Source organism: Oncorhynchus kisutch, linkage group LG1, assembly GCF_002021735.2.
Source record: "Oncorhynchus kisutch isolate 150728-3 linkage group LG1, Okis_V2, whole genome shotgun sequence".
In the NCBI taxonomy this organism is placed as follows: domain Eukaryota; kingdom Metazoa; phylum Chordata; class Actinopteri; order Salmoniformes; family Salmonidae; genus Oncorhynchus; species Oncorhynchus kisutch.
The window spans coordinates 47796670-47819381 of NC_034174.2; the positions used below are offsets into that span (position 1 = coordinate 47796670).

At 41.3% G+C, this 22712-nt stretch overlaps 1 protein-coding gene across 1 annotated transcript in view; it reads right to left on the bottom strand.

Moving 5' to 3' along the window:
* Window positions 1–704: 704 nt before the first annotated feature.
* LOC109892430 (ubiquitin-associated protein 1-like) overlaps window positions 705–22712 on the bottom strand; it is a 35673-nt gene continuing 13665 nt past the window's right edge. Inside the window, exons 2-7 of the mRNA XM_020484958.2 lie at window positions 16727–16767; window positions 16502–16626; window positions 11542–12318; window positions 11215–11367; window positions 4140–4241; window positions 705–3563 (exon numbers count right to left, since the gene is read on the bottom strand). Coding sequence (XP_020340547.1) covers window positions 3423–3563; window positions 4140–4241; window positions 11215–11367; window positions 11542–12318; window positions 16502–16626; window positions 16727–16760 — 1332 coding nt within the window. The 5' untranslated portion in view covers window positions 16761–16767 and the 3' untranslated portion in view covers window positions 705–3422. The remainder of the gene's footprint in view (window positions 3564–4139; window positions 4242–11214; window positions 11368–11541; window positions 12319–16501; window positions 16627–16726; window positions 16768–22712) is intronic.

The window sequence follows — 22712 nt, forward strand, 5'->3', positions numbered from 1 at the left end:
TCTGGTAGACTCACTGAACACAAATACTGCGTTTGTAAATGTGGAGTGTTGGAGTTTGCCCCTGGCCTGGCTCTCCTTAAAAAAAAGTAAACAAGAACATTGTGCTATCTGGTTTGCTTAATGCAAAGAATTTGATGTATAGCATTTTTACTCAAGTATGGTATCTTAAGGTATCTTTACTTTTATTTAAGTAAGGCAACGGAGTACTTTTTCCACCACTGGTAAGCAGTGTGGTTATTGCTCTATGCAGCCCCTCAATAGGCAGCTGAGCTTCAATCATATTGCTTCCACCTATACAGCTCTTTGAGATCTGTGTGAACACAAAAAGGCATTTTTCACACTGGCAGTTTCAAAGGGTTCCAAAATGGAAGTGGGCATATAACAGTACAGGTCAGGCTCTGATGTCAAAGTTAGTAATAGAATATGAACAGAACAGCCCATCTGCTTTGACTCAGGCAGCAAAAATAAAAGACACCAATTCTTTTTTCTTTTTTTCCCGACCACTCCACAACACTGGAAGTTTCTCACCTTTACCCACAATGCTCAGGGAACAATCATTTCTTTGCATGGTTGTTGATGTGTTTAACAATTGCTACCAAACCATTGTGCTGCTGTACAAACCAAGTGAAAAACATACTATAGCTAGAATTTATCTAATTATTTGTTTTCCAATAACAATTGATAAAAAACACCAAGACACCTTATCAATAGTAACAGCCACACCATTGAAAAGATGTGCATGTTTAATCACATTGAAGAACTGCCAAATGATTCAGGAGGTTACAGATTATTATTATTTCTTTACATAAAAACTTTCAGGAGCTACCAGGAACACCACATATCATTAAGACATCAAACTCCAGAATCGTCATATCAGACCAGCCCTTCCCAAGTCTCTCATTGACTCACAAAAAAAACTGTAAAAAAAAAGAAGTTAGGATTAGACCCAATCATGTCCACAATGAAGAAAGAAAAAAAAGGCTAGCACTTATTGTTCTCTCAACCACCAACGTGTTCTATGTGGCTTGGCTTCTTGTGCCCCCCTCCCCAAAGAAGTCTGTCGTGTTCAAAGGAAATGTACAAGTTATCAGGAGGCTGAAGTTCACCTTTAGTTCAGAGTAAAGTCTGGAGGTGGCGTGGCGTTTAGACTCTATGCTCACAGTCTAATAACGCATAATGGGATCTGGGGTGTTTTAGTATCTGCAGGCAAATGGACCCTTCTGGGTTAAGGGGCACACACAGTCATATATGTATTGGCAACATACAATCAATAGAAAGATCAAACTCTACATATGTCCTCAATGCCAGATTCTTCTTATAATAGGCCAACGTGATTTTTGTCAACCTGTAACAATTGTTCGTTCACGTCTTGATGGCAGAACTAGATACAACCTCTGAGCGAAGTGCCAATTTTCAGTCGCGTTCCTATGTACTGCTTTTCACTCCATCTCATAATGTCACAAGATCCACTTGATTACCCGAAGATCAAGAATGCATTCTAAAGAGATCTCCCCATGATTAACAGAGGAGATCAAGACTGTTGAATTCTATAAAAGAGATCTCCCCTTGATTACCAGAGCACGATCAAGACTGTTGTATTTTAAAGAAATCTTTTGTCATCTTCAAAAAGTAATCTTGAAGCGTGGATCGACTGGCTGCTTGGTTGGGAAAGGGCAGAGATACTTTTCTGCGCAAGATTCACACATGAAATGGAGAGCATCATCATGGCACTTCAAAAATACCTGTAGACTCATACACACAGATCAGTAGTCAAAAGGGTCGATGCAAGGTGAAAACATAGCTACAATGAAGTACAATTAGAACATAAAATATCACCATAATGAATTTGGTTCATATCTAACTGGTAAGATGTTTAATCTTCTGACCGGTTCTTGGAAGATTCCTATGCATGACACATGGGGGAGGCAAAACACATTCAGACCAGCATGAATGTGTGACGAGTCAGACAAACACTACTCATAGTTGATAGTGAAACAGGAACTCCAATAAATGAGGGAAGTAATGACAACAAAATCAAATATTTTCTTCTACCGATTTCCTCCTCCAGTGAGCGTGTCTCCAGCAAAGGCCATCTGTCATTTTGGGATTTGCCCAATGCTCAGGGATGCCAAAAGTACACTGGGTCTGAAAAAGGTGCATAAAACATCTATTGCACAAAAGTTTTGGTTGCAGAACAACCTAAAACTAGCATTTCAGTCTCTCTGTCCAGTCTACTGACCCCAATAGGGACCGTTTCAAAGCACCATCATTTTGCTTGCTTAGAATTTTTTCTTCATATTGATCTCATTATTAAATATCACTGTACTTTTTAAATAAGTCAATATCTAATGTTGGTGTGTGTGTCTGTGCAGTTTGTCACATCTCTGTGCCATTGGGTGCTTGTATGCGTTTGGACATGTTTTATATTTCCTGCAAAATAATTGACAATCTCTTCTCCACTGGCCTTGCAGTCTGTTCCAGTACAGGAGGAGCCAACAGGCAGTAGGAACAGTTAACTACTGTTAATGCACTTCCTAAAACAGAAAGCAAAGAAAGAGAATAAAATTTAAAAAAGGACACCAAGAAAAAAAAACAAATGAATGTGTGTCCTTTCTAACAGAGACAAATGAACAAGCAAAGTAACAGCATAGAAAAGATGAGATCTGTGAAAGCCAGTTGCAGGAATAGGGCACTTCTTGGAGTCAGTTCTCTGTTCTGCGATGATGCGCATTTGCGTTTTTAGGTTCTGCCGCTGGTCGGTCAGTAAGTCACACATGGGCCGCTTGGCATCCCCTCCCCTCCACCATTTTGTAGGCCTGCTCTAAATAGCAGATGATGGCAGCTTAGTTAGCTGGGAGTGTCAGTGTTCACTGTTAATCTGTAGAAAGTAGAGCCTGGCTAGTGGTTCCTCACAGTTCTGGGTCCATTGGTCCTTTGTCCCCTCCAAGTCTCACCCACAGAGTCACTGCACATCGCCAAAGTGCTGTCCAGCATCGGGTCACCTCTATATGCTCCTATGGGAAGTTCAAGCCTCCTTCAAACCACCACGGCGCACACACGCACAGTGATCGACAGACAAGGTAAAACGGGCATGTGGTCAGCATAAACTAACCCCCTCAATTCGTAGGTGCTCATTTGTGTCCATTTGCCCACTGCCCCACACTCTAGGAACACAAGGTCTTATTTCTCACTTATGGAAGTGTACGTGTTCACTATATTTCTTGGAGTCTCTCTTTTGGAGTCACTGTGTGTGAGTGGGCCAGAGTGGGGTCATGAACGGACGTCATAGCTACATTGGGTGGGGTGGGAGTTCTCCCCTCTGTGCTGTAACTAGGTTGGGGCATGGGGACTGTGTGTGTTTAGGGGTGGAGGGGCGGGTGGTACTGGGAGGAAGCAAGCCTGGGGCTGGACGGTTGGGGGGCTCAACTGGCTGAGGCATGGGACATGAGGTCCTCCAGAGCCTTGTCCTGGTCGTTGTTGTGCAGCAGCAGCACCTCCTTGATGGTGTCCTTCTCAAAGCCCATCTCACAGAACCGAGTCATCAGCGATAGGAACTCCAAGGCCTGAGGAAATCATGAAAAATATGCACTGTAATTGGGAATTATTGTTACGGACTATTTATGTACAATTTAACTGAAAAATCAAATAAACAAAGATGGTTAAAAACATTTCAGAAGAATGTTGGAGGAGAGCAGTAGATGCTTGGTGTATCCAAGTTCAGGGAAAACTGGAAGTGAATCCAACCTTTGAACACAAATGTCGATTGGCCTAACACATCACAGATAAGAGTTGATAGCTGGCTATTAGCATCTTTGTTTCTGCATGTTGAGTGCATGCACATCTCTGTGTGTGTGAAAGTGAGTGAGAGTGAGAGTGAGAGTGAGAGTGAGAGAGAGAGAGAGAGAGAGAGAGAGAGAGAGAGAGAGAGAGAGAGAGAGAGAGAGAGAGAGAGAGAGAGAGAGAGAGAGAGAGAGAGAGAGAGAGAGAGAGAGAGAGAGAGAGAGAGAGAGAGAGAGAGAGAGAGAGAGAGAGAGAGAGAGAGAGAGAGAGAGAGAGAGAGAGAGAGAGAGAGAGAGAGAGAGAGAGAGAGAGAGAGAGAGAGAGAGAGAGAGAGAGAGAGAGACTGTGGGTGGACTCACCTTCTCTTCAGAGTTCTGGAACATATCTAAGCACTCCTCTATGGCACTAGGATCAAATCCCCGCTCACAAAGACGAGCGTGAGTGAACAGGTACTCCAGCACCTGGGTCACAGGATGACAGATATTGTTTCTCTTTAGGTGTGGGCTTCCTGTGTAAGCCCAGACTTTATCTGCTAGCTAAGGGACTGAATCGACATTTACAGAATGTGGGGAAATGGGGGAGGGTCTTGTATTTTGTAATTGATGAAATTTCTGTTTTAGAATTAGTTGCTTATTAGGCTATATAGATGTGTGCCTGATGCCACCCCTCATCTCTGATTCGCCGCTGGGTGCGCAATACAAGTGCGCCTATAGGCTATTTAGTGTGGTCTCAATGAAATTATCCATAGCCTATAGGCTACAAAGTGCATGCTCAGAGAAGCACAGAACAAAGTTATAATATTTCTAAGATACAGTGCCTTCAGAAAGTATTCACACCCCTTGACTTATTTCACATTGTTGTTTTACAGCCTAATTATCTAAATAGATTTTTCCCCCTCACCCATCTACACACACAATATCCCGTAATGACAGTGAAAACATATTGAGAAATGTTTGCTAAATGAGTGAAAATTAAATACAGAAATGTCATTTAAATAAGTATTCAAACCCCTTTGCTATGATGCTCCAAATTGAGCTCAGGTGCATCCAATTTCCTTTGATGATCCTTGAGACATCACTACAACTGGATTGGAATCCACCTGTGGCCAATTCAATTCTTTGGACATGATTTAGAAAGAAACACCTGTCTATTTAAAGTTCCACATTTGACAGTGCATGTCAGAGCAGAAACTATACCAAGTCCATACATATTCGAGAAATAATTGTGATGAGGCATATTTGAGGAAGGGTATAAAACAATTGAGTGTTGAAAGTTTTAGTGGTCTCCATTTGTAAATGGGAAAGAAATATGGAACTACCCAGACTCTGCCAAGAGCTGGCCTTCCGACCAAACTGAGAAACCGTGCAAGGAGGAGCTTGGTCAGCGAGGTGACCAAAAACTCAATGACCACTCTGACAGAACTACAGAGTTCCTTGGCTGAGATGTGAGAACCTGCCAGAAGAACAATAGTCTCCACAGCACTTCACCAATCTGGGCTTTATGGGAGTGGCCACTCCTGAGAAAAAGTCATATGACAGCACACCTGGAGTTTGCAAAAAGGCACGTGGAAGACTCTGAGCATAAGGCAAAATATTGTGGTCTGATGAGACCAACATTTTACTCTTTGGCCTAAATGCAAAGCGCTATGTCTGGACAAAACCAGGCACAGCTCATCACCCATCTAACACCATCCCTATTATGAAGCATGGTGGTGGCAGCATCATGCTATTGCAGGGTTTCCCATACTCTGTCCTGGGGACAACAAGGGGTACACTTTTTATTTTATATCCCAGGCATTTCTCACCCACGTACTATAAATGCTACTATTTAGCCATTTCTTCAGTGTACTTGAAAGTGCATATGGGGGTTATACATCTCAAATTCTTTGGAAGACTATTCCGAAAAAAGGACAGCAGAGTATAAAAAGTTGAATTCCCCATACCATTATTAAAATGTAAAAATAACGTCAGTTACACTCTTTTTAGTGGAATAGTTACGGTTATCCCAAACCAAGTTAAAGTAGTTATAGGTACCATACTGTGGACAATCTTAAGTACAAGACCATTTAATTTGAGAGACTCTCTCCTCCACTTTGAGCCATCTGAGGCATTCAAAGTGGGAATGGTCAAGAGTATGTGCTGAAAGTTTAAGAATAATCCTGACTAATTTGATCGGAGATGTCTGCAGTTTATTTTTTATTATCTTGGGGGCCCTATTGTACCAGAAAGAGCATGCATAGTTTTAGTGGCACTGAACAAGATCCACTGCCAATGCCACCATTACATTCTTATCCAGATATTTCGAGGTTCTTGCCAGAAACCTAATTTTATGGTTCACTTTGGAGATAACCATCTGACAGGGGAGAGCATGGCACAATAAGTTATTTAGCACACATCCAAGATAATTAACTGCCTATTTTGCTGTGACTATGGTCACCTACTACCCCTTCTTCCCTTAAAATCAGGGGATTCCCTCAGTTTCACCTTGGACCCATACAAGATGGGTCCAATAAGTGACAGCTTATGGTAATATAGCCATTTACTGACATTCAGAAGTTAAGCACTCAGGGCTTCCTCAACCATATTTTTGTCAAACAGTGCAGAATCATCTGCATAGGGGAAAAGGTCACATGTTCAAGCAGTTTTCAGATGATCTATATTCAACAGAACTGGATCCAGCACACTCCCTTCCGGCACACTGCAGTTCAAGATTTTTGGGTTTAGACAGGGTCCCATCCATATCCACCATCTGTTTTCTTCCTATCAGAAACATAGATCTACAATAACCATACCACAAAATTTCCCTCCAGATGTGGTCTGTCAGATACATTGCATTCAGACAGAATTCAGACCCCTTGACTTTTTCCACATTGTTACATTACAGCCTTATTCTAAAATATATGTTTTTATTCCCCTCAATCTAAACACAATACCCCATATTGACAAAGCAAAAACAGGTTTTTATAAATTTTTGCAAATGTATTAAAAGGTAAAACTTAAATCACATTTGCATAAGCATTCAGACCTTTTACTCTGTACTTCGTTGAAGAACCTTTGGCAGTGATTACAGCCTCGAGTCTTCTTGGGTATGACACTACAAGCTTTGGACACCTGTATTTGGGGAGTTTCTCCCATTCTTCTCTGCAGATCCTCTCAATCTCTGTCAGGTTGGATGGGAAGAGTCGCTGCACACCTATTTTCAGGTCTCTGTAGAGATGTTCGATCGTGTTCAAGTCCGAGCTCTAGCTGGGCCACTCAAGGACATTCAAATACTTGTCCCGAAGCAACTCCTGCGTTGTCTTGGCTGTGTGCTTAGGGTCGTTGTACTGTTGGAACCATCGCCCCAATCCGAGATCCTGGGCCCCCGGAGCAGGTTTTCGTCAAGGATCTCTGTACGTTGCTCTGTTCATCTTTCCCTCAATCCTGACTAGTCTCCCAGTCCCCACAGCATGACGCTGCCACCATCATGCTTCACCGTAGAGATGGTGCTTGGTTTCCTCCAGACGTGACGCTTGGCATTCAGGCCAAAGAGTTCAATCTTGGTTTCATCAGACCAGAGAATCTTGTTGATCATGGTCTTTACCTGCCTTTTGGCAAACTCCAAGTGGTCTGTCATATGCATTTTACTGAGGAGTGGCTTCCTTCTAGCCACTCTACCATAAAGGCCTGATTGGAGTGCTGCAGCGATGATTGTGGAGATTCTCTTTCTGGAAAATTATCCAGAGGAGCTCTGTCAAAGTGACCATCGGGTTCTTGGTCACCTCCCTGACCAAGGCCCTGACCAAGGCCCTTCTCCCCCAATTGCTCAGTTTGGCTGGGCGGCCAGCTCTTGGAAGAGTCTTGGTGATTCCAAACTTCTTCCATTTAAGAATGATGGAGGCACTGTGTTCTTGGGGACCTTCAATGCAGTTGAAAATTTTTGCTACCCTTCCCCAGGTCTGTGCCACAACACAATCCTGTCTCGGAGCTCTACGGACAATTCCTTTGGGTCTGAAAGGGTCTGAATAATTATGTAAATAAGGTTTCTGTTTTTTAAAACATTTTCAAATATTTCTAAAAAACCTGTTTTCGCTTTGTCGTTATGTGGCATTGTGTGTAGCATGAGATAAAAAAAAGATATATTTCTTATCTATATTTCAGTTTGTAATGTAGAAAAATTTGGAAAAAGTCAAGGTGTCTGAATACTTTCCGAATGCACTGTATAGTAGGCAAGTGTCGGTGGAATGGGATTTCCTGAAGCCAGATTGGAGCTCATATAGTAGGTATTGTAAGGAAATATGACTCAATCTGCTCAATGTTTTCCATGAACTTCGATAAAATACACAGGATTGAGACCGATCATAGAAACTAAAATCTGCCTGAAAAATCCTGAGTTCGACAGATTTACAAAATGTGAGTTACTCAGGGGGTGAGATAATTACTGTAGCATCCCTTAAATCTGTCAGGAATGTTGTCAAGGCTAGTTGCTTTGGAATAGTCAAGTTCTTTCCGCTTCTCACAGCTGACACATGCTTTTTCAATTGAAGAGGTATCTACTTGAATCCCCTGCAGTGAGTAAAACTGCTGGACTTGACTCTCCCCATAACCGGATTGACTAAATAACTTGCTAACTAATGTAATAGCTATACCCAAGACAACTCAAAGCGGTTATCACCGCCAAAGACGCTTCTTCAAAGTATTGACTCAGAGATGTGAATACTTATGTAAATTAGATTTCTGTATTTCATTTTCAATACACTTGCAAAAAAATCCCAAAATACATTTGCACTGTCATTATGGGGTAATGTGTGTGAATCCTTTTAAGCCATTTGGAATTCAGGCTGTAACAACAAAATGTGGAATAAGTCAAGGAGTATGAATACTTTCTAAAGGCACTGTACGTACATAAAAAAAGGTAGGTATGTAGTGACTGGGCAACACGATAGATAATAATGGGTGTTATTGTTTGAATTATTTGCTCAAACACGTTTTTTTGTGCTATTTTATTACAGCCGGAAAGTATTTCGCTACACCCGCAATAACATCTGTTAAATATGTGACCAATAAAAAATTGATTTGATTCGCATCTGTTATCCTCAAGTCTAAGAAGCAGTAGATCTGTTGCATATGCGCTATGCTTCCTGTTAAGTTTTGTTTTTGCATCTTTTACTTCCGGTCTTGAACATCAGGTCCAAACAGCTGAAAATACAATATTTTTGGTTAAGGAAACTATTTCACACTGGTTTAGACTAAAATTATTTTCTACACTATACTTACTGTTTTTATCACAAACCGAAATTAGGCAAACTATTCGAATTTTAGCAACCAGGAAATGGCGGAGCGATTTCTGCATAGTGCATCTTTAATCCATTTTGAATTCAGGCTGTAATACAACAAAATGTGGAATAAATCAAGGGGTATGAATACTTTCTGAAGGCACTGTATGTGGGGCGGCAGGCTAGCCTAGTGGTTAGAGCGTTGGACTAGTAACCGAAAGGTTGCAAGTTCGAATCCCCGAGCTGACAAGGTTCAAATCTGTCGTTCTGCCCCTGAACAGGCAGTTAACCCATTGTTCTGAACAGGCAGTTAACCCACTGTTCCTAGGCCGTCATTGAAAATAAGAATTTGTTCTTAACTGACTTGCCTAGTAAAATAAAGGTTAAAAAAAATAAAAAATGTGACTGTAACGTGCCTGTCCCACCTAGCCATCATAACTCCAGGTAAAAATAATAAATTTAAACAACCTCCCAAACATTTTTTTCACATCATGATCCCCCAGGTACTGTAAACAAAAAAAAATGTGGACAAGCTCGCTCTCCCTGCCTGTCATTAAACTACGATCAGGACCGGCTGCAGACAATGATCAGCTAGGGGGGGAAATCTTTTTATTTTTTTATACCTATTGATGCTATATTTATATAACATCTATGCAACATATTTTCCACCAACCTGTGCCAATGCACCACACAACCAATAAGCAAAGCATACCGATTTCAGGTGCTTCAACATCAAAGTTAAGAGTTTTTTTTTCAACACCACAATCAAATAGATAACGTTAATCTCTACAGACAGAAAATACATCCCTCCCTACCTTGTATCCAGTATTGAAGGTTTGGCTAGAAAATTGTAACAGAGTTCCCTTTTCATTCATCAAATGGCATGACAGGTGCACAGTTTGGCTGCTAGAATTATATTTTGGACGAATGTGCACAGATAGCCTACAGCAGACCTTTGAAATAGCCTAATCAGATACAAACATTGTGACTGGTTGTGTTTGACACATAATAAAGGTATACATTTTAACCATGAAAAATAAATATTTAGGCTATATTGAAGCGTTAGGTTCTAGGTGTGCGAGGAATAGCCACTTGGATCGCAGGACACAGAACAGAGAGTGAGTTGAGCTTTCCTGAATAATTGGGCATGCTGAGAGCATATGTGGCCACATTATTATAGGTTGACTTGGGAGAATAATCAGCTGCAACACACAGCAGATCTCAGTATCAGAATTCAAAAAATTAACTGCCAGACTGGCCTGCTAATGTGCCATTCCGATATTAAAATGCAATTTAATTTCCGTTTACAGCCAAGAGTATAATATTGTACTCACTTGAATACAACAACGCAAATATTCACTGCATTGTGGTGTTGTAGGCTAGTCTACATACTTTTATTTCCCCCACAAAAAAATATTATCAATGGGAAAGCTTTTTAAACTGTCTGTCTCATGTTTTCACTTTATATTGAAAATTGGTGCAGCTTTTAATGATTTGTGTAGTATGATTTCTAGTTAGCCTATTGCAGATCTGGACAAACGATCCACCTACACTATTGTCACTATGAATGTTGGATAAAGGGCAGGATAAACCATTAGACTGGTAGACTACATTGAACTGTGGTGTAGTTAGCGTGCAGAAAAGTCAACCCTGCAAAAGGGGGATGGTTAACCATGAAATAAAAGCACTATCCTCCATGCCTCAATATATAAAGAAACTCAACAACCCCCGAGTGATGCTTGAAGATGGGTATCCAAATAAAGCTAGCAGGAAAACAACCATAAACATCCACTGCATATCACTACATCGTTAGCTAATGCTTATTCACCATTAACAAGCCCCTAACATGTCTGTTGTGTCTGATGCCATCATAGTGTTGAGGGTGGCATTAAACCAAGGTGGTGGATGGTGTCGAGACAAAAAATGCTACATAAATTCAAATAGATTTATTCACAACCACTATCCCCATTTTGTTGCCTGGTGGACTTCTAAAGCCACATGTTGTGAACACACACAATCACATAACGCAGGCACCTGATGATTTCAGAGTCAACCATGGGGGCAATGGGCAGTGAGTGATTGACTTCAGAATCAAATAGAACATTTCTTTATAATAGATCTCTATGGAGAAATGGGCTTAGGCTGCTGTGGCCTGGAGGAGGGAGATCGGAGGGGCGCACCTGCTCCACGTTCTGGCCTCGCCTCTGCATGGCCCGCAGGACCCCTTCGTAAGAGTAGCCCATGGACACTATGGTCTCCACACATTGCCGTTCACTGGGGGACAGGCTGAGCAGTGCCCCGCTGCACGGGAGAGGGGGAGGACCTGCATTTATCTATGGAGGGAGAGAGTTTTTGTAGAGTCATATCTGTATAAGGGTAAAACATATATATTCACATCTTCCTCTTGTCCACAAAACCTCGAAGCCTTTGAGAAGTTTCAGAGAATTAAGCAAAACATTCAGTAATTGAAACTAAGCAAGGCATGTGTGTGCGTGTGCAAAGCTCACCTGCTTTGGTGCCCCATTTTGGGTTTGTTGGGTATGACTGGGTGGCTCCTCTCTCTTCTGTTGGGGTGCCGACGGGCTGCCGTTGGGTAGGCTACGTGGTACAGGGGCCAGACAGTAGGAGTCAAAGGTCGAGTCCCCGGGGTCTGACAGCTTGGGGAAGGTCAGCGAGCGGATGTTGCAGGGCCGGTCAGGGTCCATTGTCTGTCCCCGAGCCAGATCCCCAGCCCTGTCCATGTCCTGTAGCACCACAAGCCCGTTGGGTTTGTGGGCAAAGACCGTTTTGGCTGGAAGGCTGGTGGCGGGGAGCTGGGGTGGAGGGGTGCTGCCTCGAGAAGCTGGCCTGAGTTGGGGTGCCTCAGGCGGGGATGGAGTCTGTGGCTGGGGCTGGCTCTGGAGGATGTTGCGCAGCTCCTCCCTATCGTCCAGTGTCTTGAGCTCCAGCTTGTCGAAGGGGTCCTCCTCGCGCTCAAAGTCAGCCAGGTTAAGGTACTGTGGGGTCGGGATGCTGGGAGCGGTCTGCCTGGCTGGGGCAGGCAGAGGGGTGAGAATAGCATTGTGGCGCAAGCTGGCCATCAGCGGGTTCATTGCGGGCGGGAGAGCGTCCTGCTCCTCGGCAGGGCATGGTCTCTTCCCCCCGCAGGCCGATCCCCCGTCAGGGTCCTGGGCAGGGGGCGAGTGCTCCCTGCTCTCTAGCTCCGCCCTGGCCACCTCTGCAGCCCGGGCTTCAGCCAGCTCCGCCCCCCAGCGCACGCTCCGCCTCTCCAGGGAGAAATCATACTGCAGTGCCCAGAGAAGAGGGAAGAGAGAACGGCCGGACTAGTTAGTGAGCAGCAGCAGACATGGGATTAAAGGAATGGAGATTAATCAATCCAGCTGAATCTGGTCAAGTCATGAGCAGTGGTGTAAAGTACTTAAGTAGTACTTTAAAGTATCTTTACTAAAGTAATTATTGGGGTATCTGTGCTTTACTATTTATATTTTTGCGAACTTCTACTTCACTACATTCCTAAAGAAAACAATGTACTTTTTACTCCATAGATTTTCCCTGACACACAAAAGTACTTGTTACATTTTGACAGGAAAATGGTCCAATTCACACACTTATCAAGAGAAACATCCCTGGTCATCTACTGCCTCTGATCTGGCGGACTCACCAAACACAAATGCTTAGTTTGTAAATTATGTTTGAGTGTTGGAGTGTGCCCCTGGCTATCTGTCAAATTTGTGCTGTCTGGTTTGCTTAATATAAGGAATTTGAAATAGTTTATTCTTTTACTTTTGATACTTACATACATTTGAGCAATTCCATTTACTTTTGATACTTAAGTATATTTAAAACCAAATAGTAGTTTACTGGGTGACCTTCACTCGTGTCATTTTTTATAAAGTTATTTACTTATACTCAAGTATGACAATTGAGTACTTTTTACACCCAATGGTTATGAGATACTCCTCATGAATGAGACCTATGTGCACATTATTCACATGATTGATGCAACCATGGTTTAAATGACACACTACCTTGAATAAGTGCCCCAAAAAACAATGGGATGGACTGGAACAAGACCATTTCTCAATGCCAACATTGACATTTTAACAATTAGAGGTGCCCCCCTAATACAGACTCGGGATGTGACAAGTGTGAAAATGTCTTAATTTTTAAACTGCCATTTGTTTATCAGTTTTCCATTAAAACAATAAGATTCATAAAATTCCATGTGAGTTCACAATGCAGCTGCACTGCTGTCAGCAATGGTTTGGGTCTCACGGTGCATCCCTTTCAGATGGTTAAGCATTGCAACAGTACTATCATTAGCGTACCTCAACTCCACCTCACAAAGTTCGCATTTCTTTCTCATTTAACTTCTCAAAAGTATTGCTGTGTGATCTGAAAAGTCAATCAATTAATAATATACTCTTAGAAACATTTCTTTAATTTACAATCTGTAGAAACTGAGAAAAGAAAGGTTCAGATCTTTTGTGAAACACGACAGCATAATTGAAAAATATGGCAAATTTAAAACTGGATGGAGTTCAGAGATAGATGGGAGGGGTTGAAGGTAGCTGAAGGATGGGACTAAAAACAAACAAAACATAGATAAAAGATACTGCGTCCATAAAATGTATATAGTATGTACAGTTAAAGTCGGAAGTTTACATGCACTTCGGTCTTAGGTTGGAGTCACTAAAACTCATTTTACAACCACTCCACAAATTTCTTGTTAACAAACTATAGTTTTGGCAAGTCAGTTAGGACATCTACTTTGTGCATGACACAAGTCATTTTTCCAACAATTGTTTACAGACAAATGATTTCACTTATAATTCACAATTCCAGTGGGTCAGAAGTTTACATACAAAGTTGACTGTGCCTTTAAACAGCTTGGAAAATTCCAGAAAATTATGTTATGGCTTTAGAAGCTTCTGATAGGCTAATTGACGTGATTTGAATCAATTGGAGGTGTACCTGTGGATGGATTTCAAGGCATACCTTCAGACTCGATGCCTCTTTGCTTGACATCATGGGAAAATCAAAAGAAAATCAGCCAAGACCTCCACAAATCTGGTTCACCCTTGGGAGCAATTTCCAAACACCTGAAGGTACTACGTTCATCTGTACAAACAATAGTATGCAAGTATTTACCCTATGAGACCACACAGCCATCATACCGCTCAGGATGGAGACGCGTTCTGTCTCCTAGAGATGAACATACTTTGGTGCGAAAAGTGAAAATCAATCCCAGAACAGCAGCAAAGGACCTTGTAAAGATGCTGGAGGAAACAGGTACAAAAGTATCTATATCCACAGTAAAATGAGTCCTATATCGACATAACCCGAAAGGCCGCTCAGCAAGAAAGAAGCCACTGCTCCAAGTCTGCCACACAAAAGCCAGACTACGGATTGCAACTGCACATGGGGACAAAGATCGTACTTTTTGGAGAAATGTCCTCCGGTCTGATGAAACAAAAATAGAACGGTTTGGCCATAATGACCATCATTATGTTTGGAGGAAAAAAGGGGGGAAGCTTGCAAGCCGAAGAACACCATCCCAACTGGGAAGCACGGTCATGTTGTGGGGGTGCTTTGCTGCATGAGGGACTGGTGCACTTCACTTCACAAAATAAATGGCATCATGAGGAAGGAAATTATGTGGATATATTGAAGCAACATCTCAAGCCATCAGACAGGAAGTTAAGCTTGGTCGCAAATGGTCTTCCAAATGGACAATGACCCCAAGCATACTTCCAAAGTTGTGGCAAAATGGCTTTAAGGACAAAGTCAAGGTATTGGGCGGCAGCGTAGCCTAGTGGTTAGAGCGTTGGACTAGTAACCGGAAGGTTGCGAGTTCAAACCCCCGAGCTGACAAGGTACAAATCTGTCGTTCCGCCACTGAACAGGCAGTTAACCCACTGTTCCCAGGCCGTCATTGAAAATAAGAATGTGTTCTTAACTGACTTAACTAAATTTAAAAGCCCTGACCTCAATCCTATAGAACATCTGTGTGCATTACTGAAAAAGGGTGTGCGTGCGTGCAAGGAGGCCTACAAACCTGACTGAATTACACCAGCTCTGTCAGGAGGAATGGGCCAAAATTCACCCAACTTATTGTGGGAAGCATGTGGAAGGCTACCCAAAACGTTTGAAGTTAAACAATTTAAAGGCAATGCTACCAAATACTAATTGAGTGTATGTAAACTTCTGACCCACTGGGAATGTGATGAAAGAAATAAAAGCTGAAATATATCATTCTCTACTATTATTCAGACATTTCACATTCTTAAAATAAAGTGGTGATCCTAATTGACCTAAGACAGAGAATTTTTACTAGGATAAATGTCAGGAATTGTGAAAAACGGAGTATAAATGTATTTGGCTAAAGTGTAAATAAACTACCGACGACTTCAACTGTATAAGCTGGAAGTTGAAGCCTTAGTGTTATTGTCCATTAGTTTACTCTAAGGTTGGGTTAGGAGGAAAATAAGAAAAAAAATGAGGATTGGAAATGATGCAGACAACTACATTGATAGAAGCAACAATCTACATGCAATATTAAAGCTGATCCACCCTCTTGCCTTTCTCTGCCATTTTTCAACTGTTAACAACAATGGCTAAATACTTTTTTGCCCCACTGTAAGTGGTGGAGCATCAACTCCAAAATAATTGATTCCTCTACTCCTTGCACGTCGACTACCAATGTCGACTCACATTTCTGAGTGTCAAGATTCCTAAGATTAAGTGTTTTTGAAAACGGAGGAGACTAATTAGTTGTGGTACTTCCCGAGAACAAAAACACTTGCATCTTTCATAGTGAACTAGCAAGGGACGGAGAGAAAGGGGAGGGGCACAGAATAGGCAGGGCGGCCACCAGGCAGACAGTCAGGACTGTGCACTAGGCCGATCTGCAATGAAAGCTGATCTCACAATTTCTTGCAATGTCTCGGAACTTCAGTAAAGCAGGTTATCAATGAATAGGCTACAATATTTGGATGAGTGAGATGGAAGACTTCGCTCTCACACACAGTATCTGGGCATGTGCATGGGTTTTCATCACGCTGTTCAGTGCGGTAGCGAGGGCACCAAAACAGAGGAGAAGTTGAGCCTCGCGCTTCAATGCTCTTACTTGTAACGGAAATTGTCCCACTAGGTCTATGCTGTTTGCTTTCTGCATCTACATCATATGGCTGAGTCTACCTTTCAATTACCCAACTTTCCCCAGGCCTTTATAGCCTTTCGTCTAGTTAGGCTAGAACACAGAAAATAATGTTTTGGGAACTACACTGATTGTATTATTTCTTTTTAAAATATGGTGTAAAAAAATATATATTGGGTAATTTAAGTGTTTTGGTTACGTATTTTTCTTAACATTAAGGATCCCAGACTAATATAAAGAGGGTGCGATTCCAAGCATCCCAGTCATTGAAACCCTTGATGAAACCGCGTCAAAGTCAGAAGACTTACCTGCAGATTGGCGAGCAGAGTGTCACAGTCAGGCAGGCAGATGCCAACGGGAAGCCCCACTTTGGCAGGGCAGCGGAACTTATCGTTGATTTTGAAGGGAACGTCATCAAGGTAGCTAATGGGTCCTGGAAAAACAGTTTGAGAAGGCGGCCTGAATGAAAATTACACCACAATGAGCAGACGGATGGAGAAAATGAAGAGGCAGAAAGAGACACACACACTCACCATTGTTGTGGGTATCAGACTTCCTCGCAGCCATTTAGAGTCTAAAACACACACAGGGCTCATGAGTGGACGCAGTGAAACAAAAACAAGATATCAAACACCACAACTGTATCCCTGCCTGTCCATACCTGACCAGAGTTGCATCATGGTAAGGTTACAGGTTTTGGATACATAAAAAATAAGCACATCTCATCACATTTGAACATTGCTAAATGACATATATGCAGAACTTTATCATTTATCATCTTTTTATTTTCTTTATTAAAACTGTAGAGGTTTCAACCGTCATGTTGCCTACATCAGAATGACTATAAGGTGGCGTGCTTCTGGTGAGCCCACCCTCCCAAAAAGCTCAAAGACAGCTAAGCAACCCCTCTGTGCAGACAGAGGCATGTCCCCGGGTGCACAGGGCCAATTAAGGCTGGGCAATATAGCTAAAATACCACATACTGTCAAATGTGAAAAATAGTGTGATGACATATTTAAATGGTATTTTGTGTTTTTTTAAAGCTGCAACATGTAACTTTTTGGGAAACCCAACCAAATTCACATAGAAATGTGGGTTATAGATGTGATTCTGAATGAAAGCAAGTCTAAGAAGCTTAATCAAGCTAGACGTCTTCATTACTTTCTTATGTCATTCTCTCTTGCACCAAAAGTTTAAGTGGTGATAGTGGACAGAATGTGGTCGGATCATCACATAATCGGCATATATATTACACTTACAGAATTTCCACGTGGGCGAGGATATTGGAAATTTAAATCAAAGTCTACTGGATGATAACTTAGTTATATATGATTATGTCCTAGTTATAAACAACGTTTTCCCGACATAACATAGGTACAGCAGATCTCCTTATTGTATGGGACACTTTTAAATGTACCTTTAGATGCCATGCAATTCAGTACTCATCTATAAAACAAAAGCAATATAGATCAAGAGAGTCCATATTAACAAAGGAAATTGAAGGACTAACAGTACAGTTAGATAGCAATAAAACCTGCACCATAGAGGCACAGAATAAGTTAGAGGAAAAACTAAAAGACATGGACGAACTTATTCAAGAAAGATACAGTGTAATATATTAATCAATTAAAGTGAACTGGATGGAATATGGGGGAAAATGCACCAAATTCTCTCTCAATCTTAAACATTTAAATGCTACCAAAAAAAATGTATTGAAACTTGTTACAAATGGAGTCACGCATGAGTCACCAAATTATATTTTGAAAGAGGAAGTACTTTAAGAATATGTTTTCGTTTCAGTCTCCATCTCCACTAACCGAAGCGAATTGAATGGATTTTTCCCCCTATTAATAATTTAAAATTAACATCTGTACAGAAAGACTCATGTGAAGGCCAAATTACAGAGGAGGAACTTCTTGATGCAATTAAAGCCTTTAAGGCTGGGAAAACTCCAGGGCTGGATGGCATACCAGTGGAAGTATACCAAACTTTTTTTGATATACTCAGGAGGACCATTATTATCATGTTTTAACCATTTAAAAATATATGGTAAATGGATGGTGTTAAGAGATAGATGGGAGGGGTTGAATGGAGCTGAAGGGTGGGACTAATAAAAAACAAGATAACCAATGTTAAACATACGGGGTCTGTAAAATGTATATAGGTTCAGAAATGTTTAAATAGTACAGTTACAAAGAGAAATCAAACTGGATGGAGTCAGAAATAAAGGACTAAAAACATACAATATCACTATTGTAAAATGTGTATAATATGAAGGTAGAAGCCTAAGTGTTATTGTTTATTAGTTGACTCCAATTGGGGGAGGGGTGGTAGGGTTTTGAAGTCGGAAGTTTACTTACACATACGCTGGAGTCATTAAAACTCGTTTTCAACCACTCCACAACTTTCTTGTCAACAAACTACAGTTTTGGCAAGTCGGTTAGAACATTTCTTTGTGCATGACAAGTCATTTGTCCAACAATAGTTTACAGACAGATTATTTCACTGTATCACAATTCCAGTGGGTCAGAGGTTTACATACACTAAATTGACTGTGCCTTTAAAACAGCTTGAAAAATTCCAGAATATTATGTAATGGCTTTAGAACCTTCGGATAGGCTAATTGACATCATTTGAGTCAATTGGAGGTGTTCCTGTGGATGTATTTCAAGGTCTAACTTCAAACTTGATGCCTCTTTGCTTGACATCATGGGAAAATCAAAAGAAATAAGCCAAGACCTCCACAAATCTGGTTCACCCTTGGGATACATTTCCAAACGCCTGAAGGTACCACGTTCAACTGTACAAACAATAGTATGCAAGTATTAACACCATGGCACCACGCAGACGTCATAACGCTCAGGAAGGAGACTCGTTCTGTCTCCTAGAGATGAACATACTTCGGTGCGAAAACTGCAAATCAATCCCAGAACAGCAAAGGACCTTGTGATGATGCTGGAGGAAACAGGTACAAAAGTATCTTTTGCCACAGTAAAAAGAGTCCTGTTGACATAATCTGACACCATTCCAACCAGAAAGCACAGGTGTGGCAGCATCCTGTTGTGGGGGTGCTTTGCTGCAGGAGGGACTGGTGCACTTCACAAAATAGATGGCATCTTGAGGGAGGAACATTATGTGGATATATTGAAGCAACATCTCAAGACATCAGTCAGGAAGTTAAAGCTTGGTCGCAAATGGGTCTTCCAAATGGACAATGAACCCAAGCATGCTTCCAAAGTTGCGGCAAAATGGATTAAGGATAAAGTCAAGGTATTGGAGTGGCCATCACAAAGCCCTGACCTCAATCCTATAGAACATTTGTGTGCAGAACTGAAAAAGTGTGTGCGAGCAAGGAGGCCTACAAACCTGACTGTGATGAAAGAAAAACGTGATGGGAATAGGAATGTGATGTAAGAAAAGCAGAAATATATAATTCTCTAACATTTCACATTCTTAAAATAAAGTGGTGAACCTAACTGACCTAAAACAGGGAATTGTTACTCGGATTAAATGTCAGGAATTGTGAAAAACTGAGTCTAAATGTATTTGGCTAAGGTGTATGTAGAAATTCTGTCTTCAAATGTATGTATACACACACACACAACCGTTCAAAAGTTTGGGGTCACTTAGAAATGTTGATGATTTTGAAAGAAAAGCACATTTCTTGTCCATCAAAATAACATCAAGTTGATCAGAAATACAGTGTAGACTAGAGGTCGACCGATTAATCGGAATGGCCGATTAATTAGGGCCGATTTCAAGTTTTCATAACAATCGGAAATCTGTATTTTTGGGCGCCGATTTGCCTTTTTTTTTCCTTCAATGTTTTTTACACATTTATTTAACTAGGCAAGTCAGTTTACAACACTTTCTTATTTTCAATGACGGCCTAGGAACCGGTGGGTTATCTGCCTCGTACAGGGGAAGAAAGACAGATTTTCACCTTGTCAGCTCGGGGAACCATTCTTGCAACCTTACAGTTAACTAGTCCAACGCAATAACGACCTGTCTCTCTCTCGTTGCACTCCACAAGGAGACATCTTGGCTTACTGCATTTGCGTAACAGGCAAAGTTTAATGCTAGCTAGCAACTTATCTTATAAAAAACAATCAATCATAATCACTAGTTAACTACACATGGTTGATGATATTACTAGATATTATCTAGCGTGTCCTGTGTTGCATATAATCGGACTGAGCATACAAGCATACAAGTATCTAAGTATCTGACTGAGCGGTGGTAGGCAGAAGCAGGCGCATAAACATTCATTCAAACAGCACTTTCGTGTGTTTTGCCAGCAGCTCTTCGTTGTGCGTCAAGCATTGCGGTGTTTATGACTTCAAACCTATCAACTCCCAAGATGAGGCTGGTGTGACCGAAGTGAAATGGCTGGCTAGTTAACGCACGCCAATAGCGATTCAAACTTCACTCGCTCTGAGCCTTGGGGTGGTTGTTTCCCTTGCTCTGCATGGGTAATGCTTCGATGTAGTGGCTGTTGTCGTTGTGTTGCTGGTTTGAGCCCAGGGAGGAGCGAGGAGAGGGACAGAAGCTATACTGTTACACTGGCAATACTAAAGTGCCTATAAGATCATCCAATAGTCAAAGGTTAATGAAATACAAATGGTATAGAGGGAAATAGTCCTATAATAACTACAACCTAAAACTTCTTACCTGGGAATATTGAAGACTCATGTTAAAAGGAACCACCAGCTTTCATATGTTCTCATGTTCTGAGCAAGGAACTTGAACGTTAGCTTTCTTACATGGCAAATATTGCACTTTTACTTTCTTCTCCAACACTTTGTTTTTGCATTATTTAAACCAAATTGAACATGTTCCATTATTTATTTGAGGCTAAATAGATTTTATTGATGTATTATATGAAGTTAAAATAAGTGTTAATTCAGTATTGTTGTAATTGTCATTATTACAAATACATTTGGTTTTTTGATTGTTTTTAAAATCGGCTGATTAATCCGTATTGGCTTTTTTGGTCCTCCAATAATCGGTGTTGAAAGAAAATCATAATCGGTCGACCTCTAGTGTAGACCTTGTTAATGTTGTAAATTACTATTGCAGCTGGAAACGGCAGATTTTTAATGGAGTATCTACATAGGCGTACAGAGGCCCACTATGAGCAACCATCACTCCTGTGTTCCAATGGCACATTGTGTTAGCTAATCCAAGTTTATCATTTTAAAAGGCCAATTGATCATTAGAAAACCCTTTTGCAATTTTGATTAAAGAAGCAATAAAACTGGCCTTCTTTAGACTAGTTGAGCATCTGGAGCGTCAGCATTTGTGGGTTTGATTACAGGCTCAAAATGGGCAGAAACAAAGGCCTATCTTCTGAAACTCGTCAGTCTATTCTTGTTCTGAGAAATGAAGGCTATTCCATGCGAGAAATTTCCAAGAAACTGAAGATCTCATACAAGGCTAGGTGCTACTCCCTTTACAGAAAAGCGCAAACTAGAATAGAAAGAGGGGTGGGAGGTCTCGGTGCACAACTGAGCAAAAGGACAAGTACATTCTAGTTTGAGAAAGAGATGCCTCACAAGTCCTCAACTGGCAGCTTCATTAAATAGTAGCCGCAAAACACCAGTCTCAACGTCAACAGCGAAGAGGCGACGACACACCAATACCATAGAGGTTAATATCAAACCATCTGTAAATACCAATAAAGTTGTTATATTACAAGGCAAGTTGGTTTAGCCACATAAAGACAGGAACCGTCCCGCTAACCATGATTGGCTGATGTGCTGGACGTATTGGTCTGCCGTGTAACATCTTCTGTCTATAAAATGAGCTGCTTGTTGTCAGTAGATAATTCTTTCTAAAGATATAACTTTAGCCATGGAGAACGGCAAAAGTGTTGCTATGGCTCTCAATAACATTCCTGCCCTGAATTTATCAGGCGCTATCGAACAAAGGTCAGTGGGAAAAGGTTGTGATGGACTACTTTCTAGAGGACAAGCTTCCCATGCTGGCTCTCTCAGACTCTGAAAATGAATCAGACCATGTGAACCAGGGTGACTTGACACAACGGGCCAAGCAAGCTGTACAAACAAAAACGGAAATGACACAGGACGTCTTATTCAATAAAAGGGGTTGCAGTCTGCCATGAAGTGTTCATCCATGTATACGGGTAAGAGTCTAGCTACAGTTTCAGACATTATGCGTTTCTAATTTTGTCAGGTTGTTTTCATTGCAAGTTAAAGCTTACTGTTAGCTAGCTAGCTGACGTTAGGTGTCTGGCTCGCTAGCTAACATTACGTGCATGATCTGTGGAGTAGTATCTCGAAGCCATTCGCATTGCTAGTTATAGCCTAATGTTAGCTAGCTAACATTGGACCCATTTGGTTAGCATTAGCTAGCTATGACAAAATGGTTTGTATTGCTAGTACTCTATAGATTGGGATGATGGTTCATTGTTTAGCTAGCGAGCTACACGTCTAAATAAAGACTCCACTTGATGATAACATGACCCCTCAAATTAGCCAGGTGTGTCTGACGGTGATT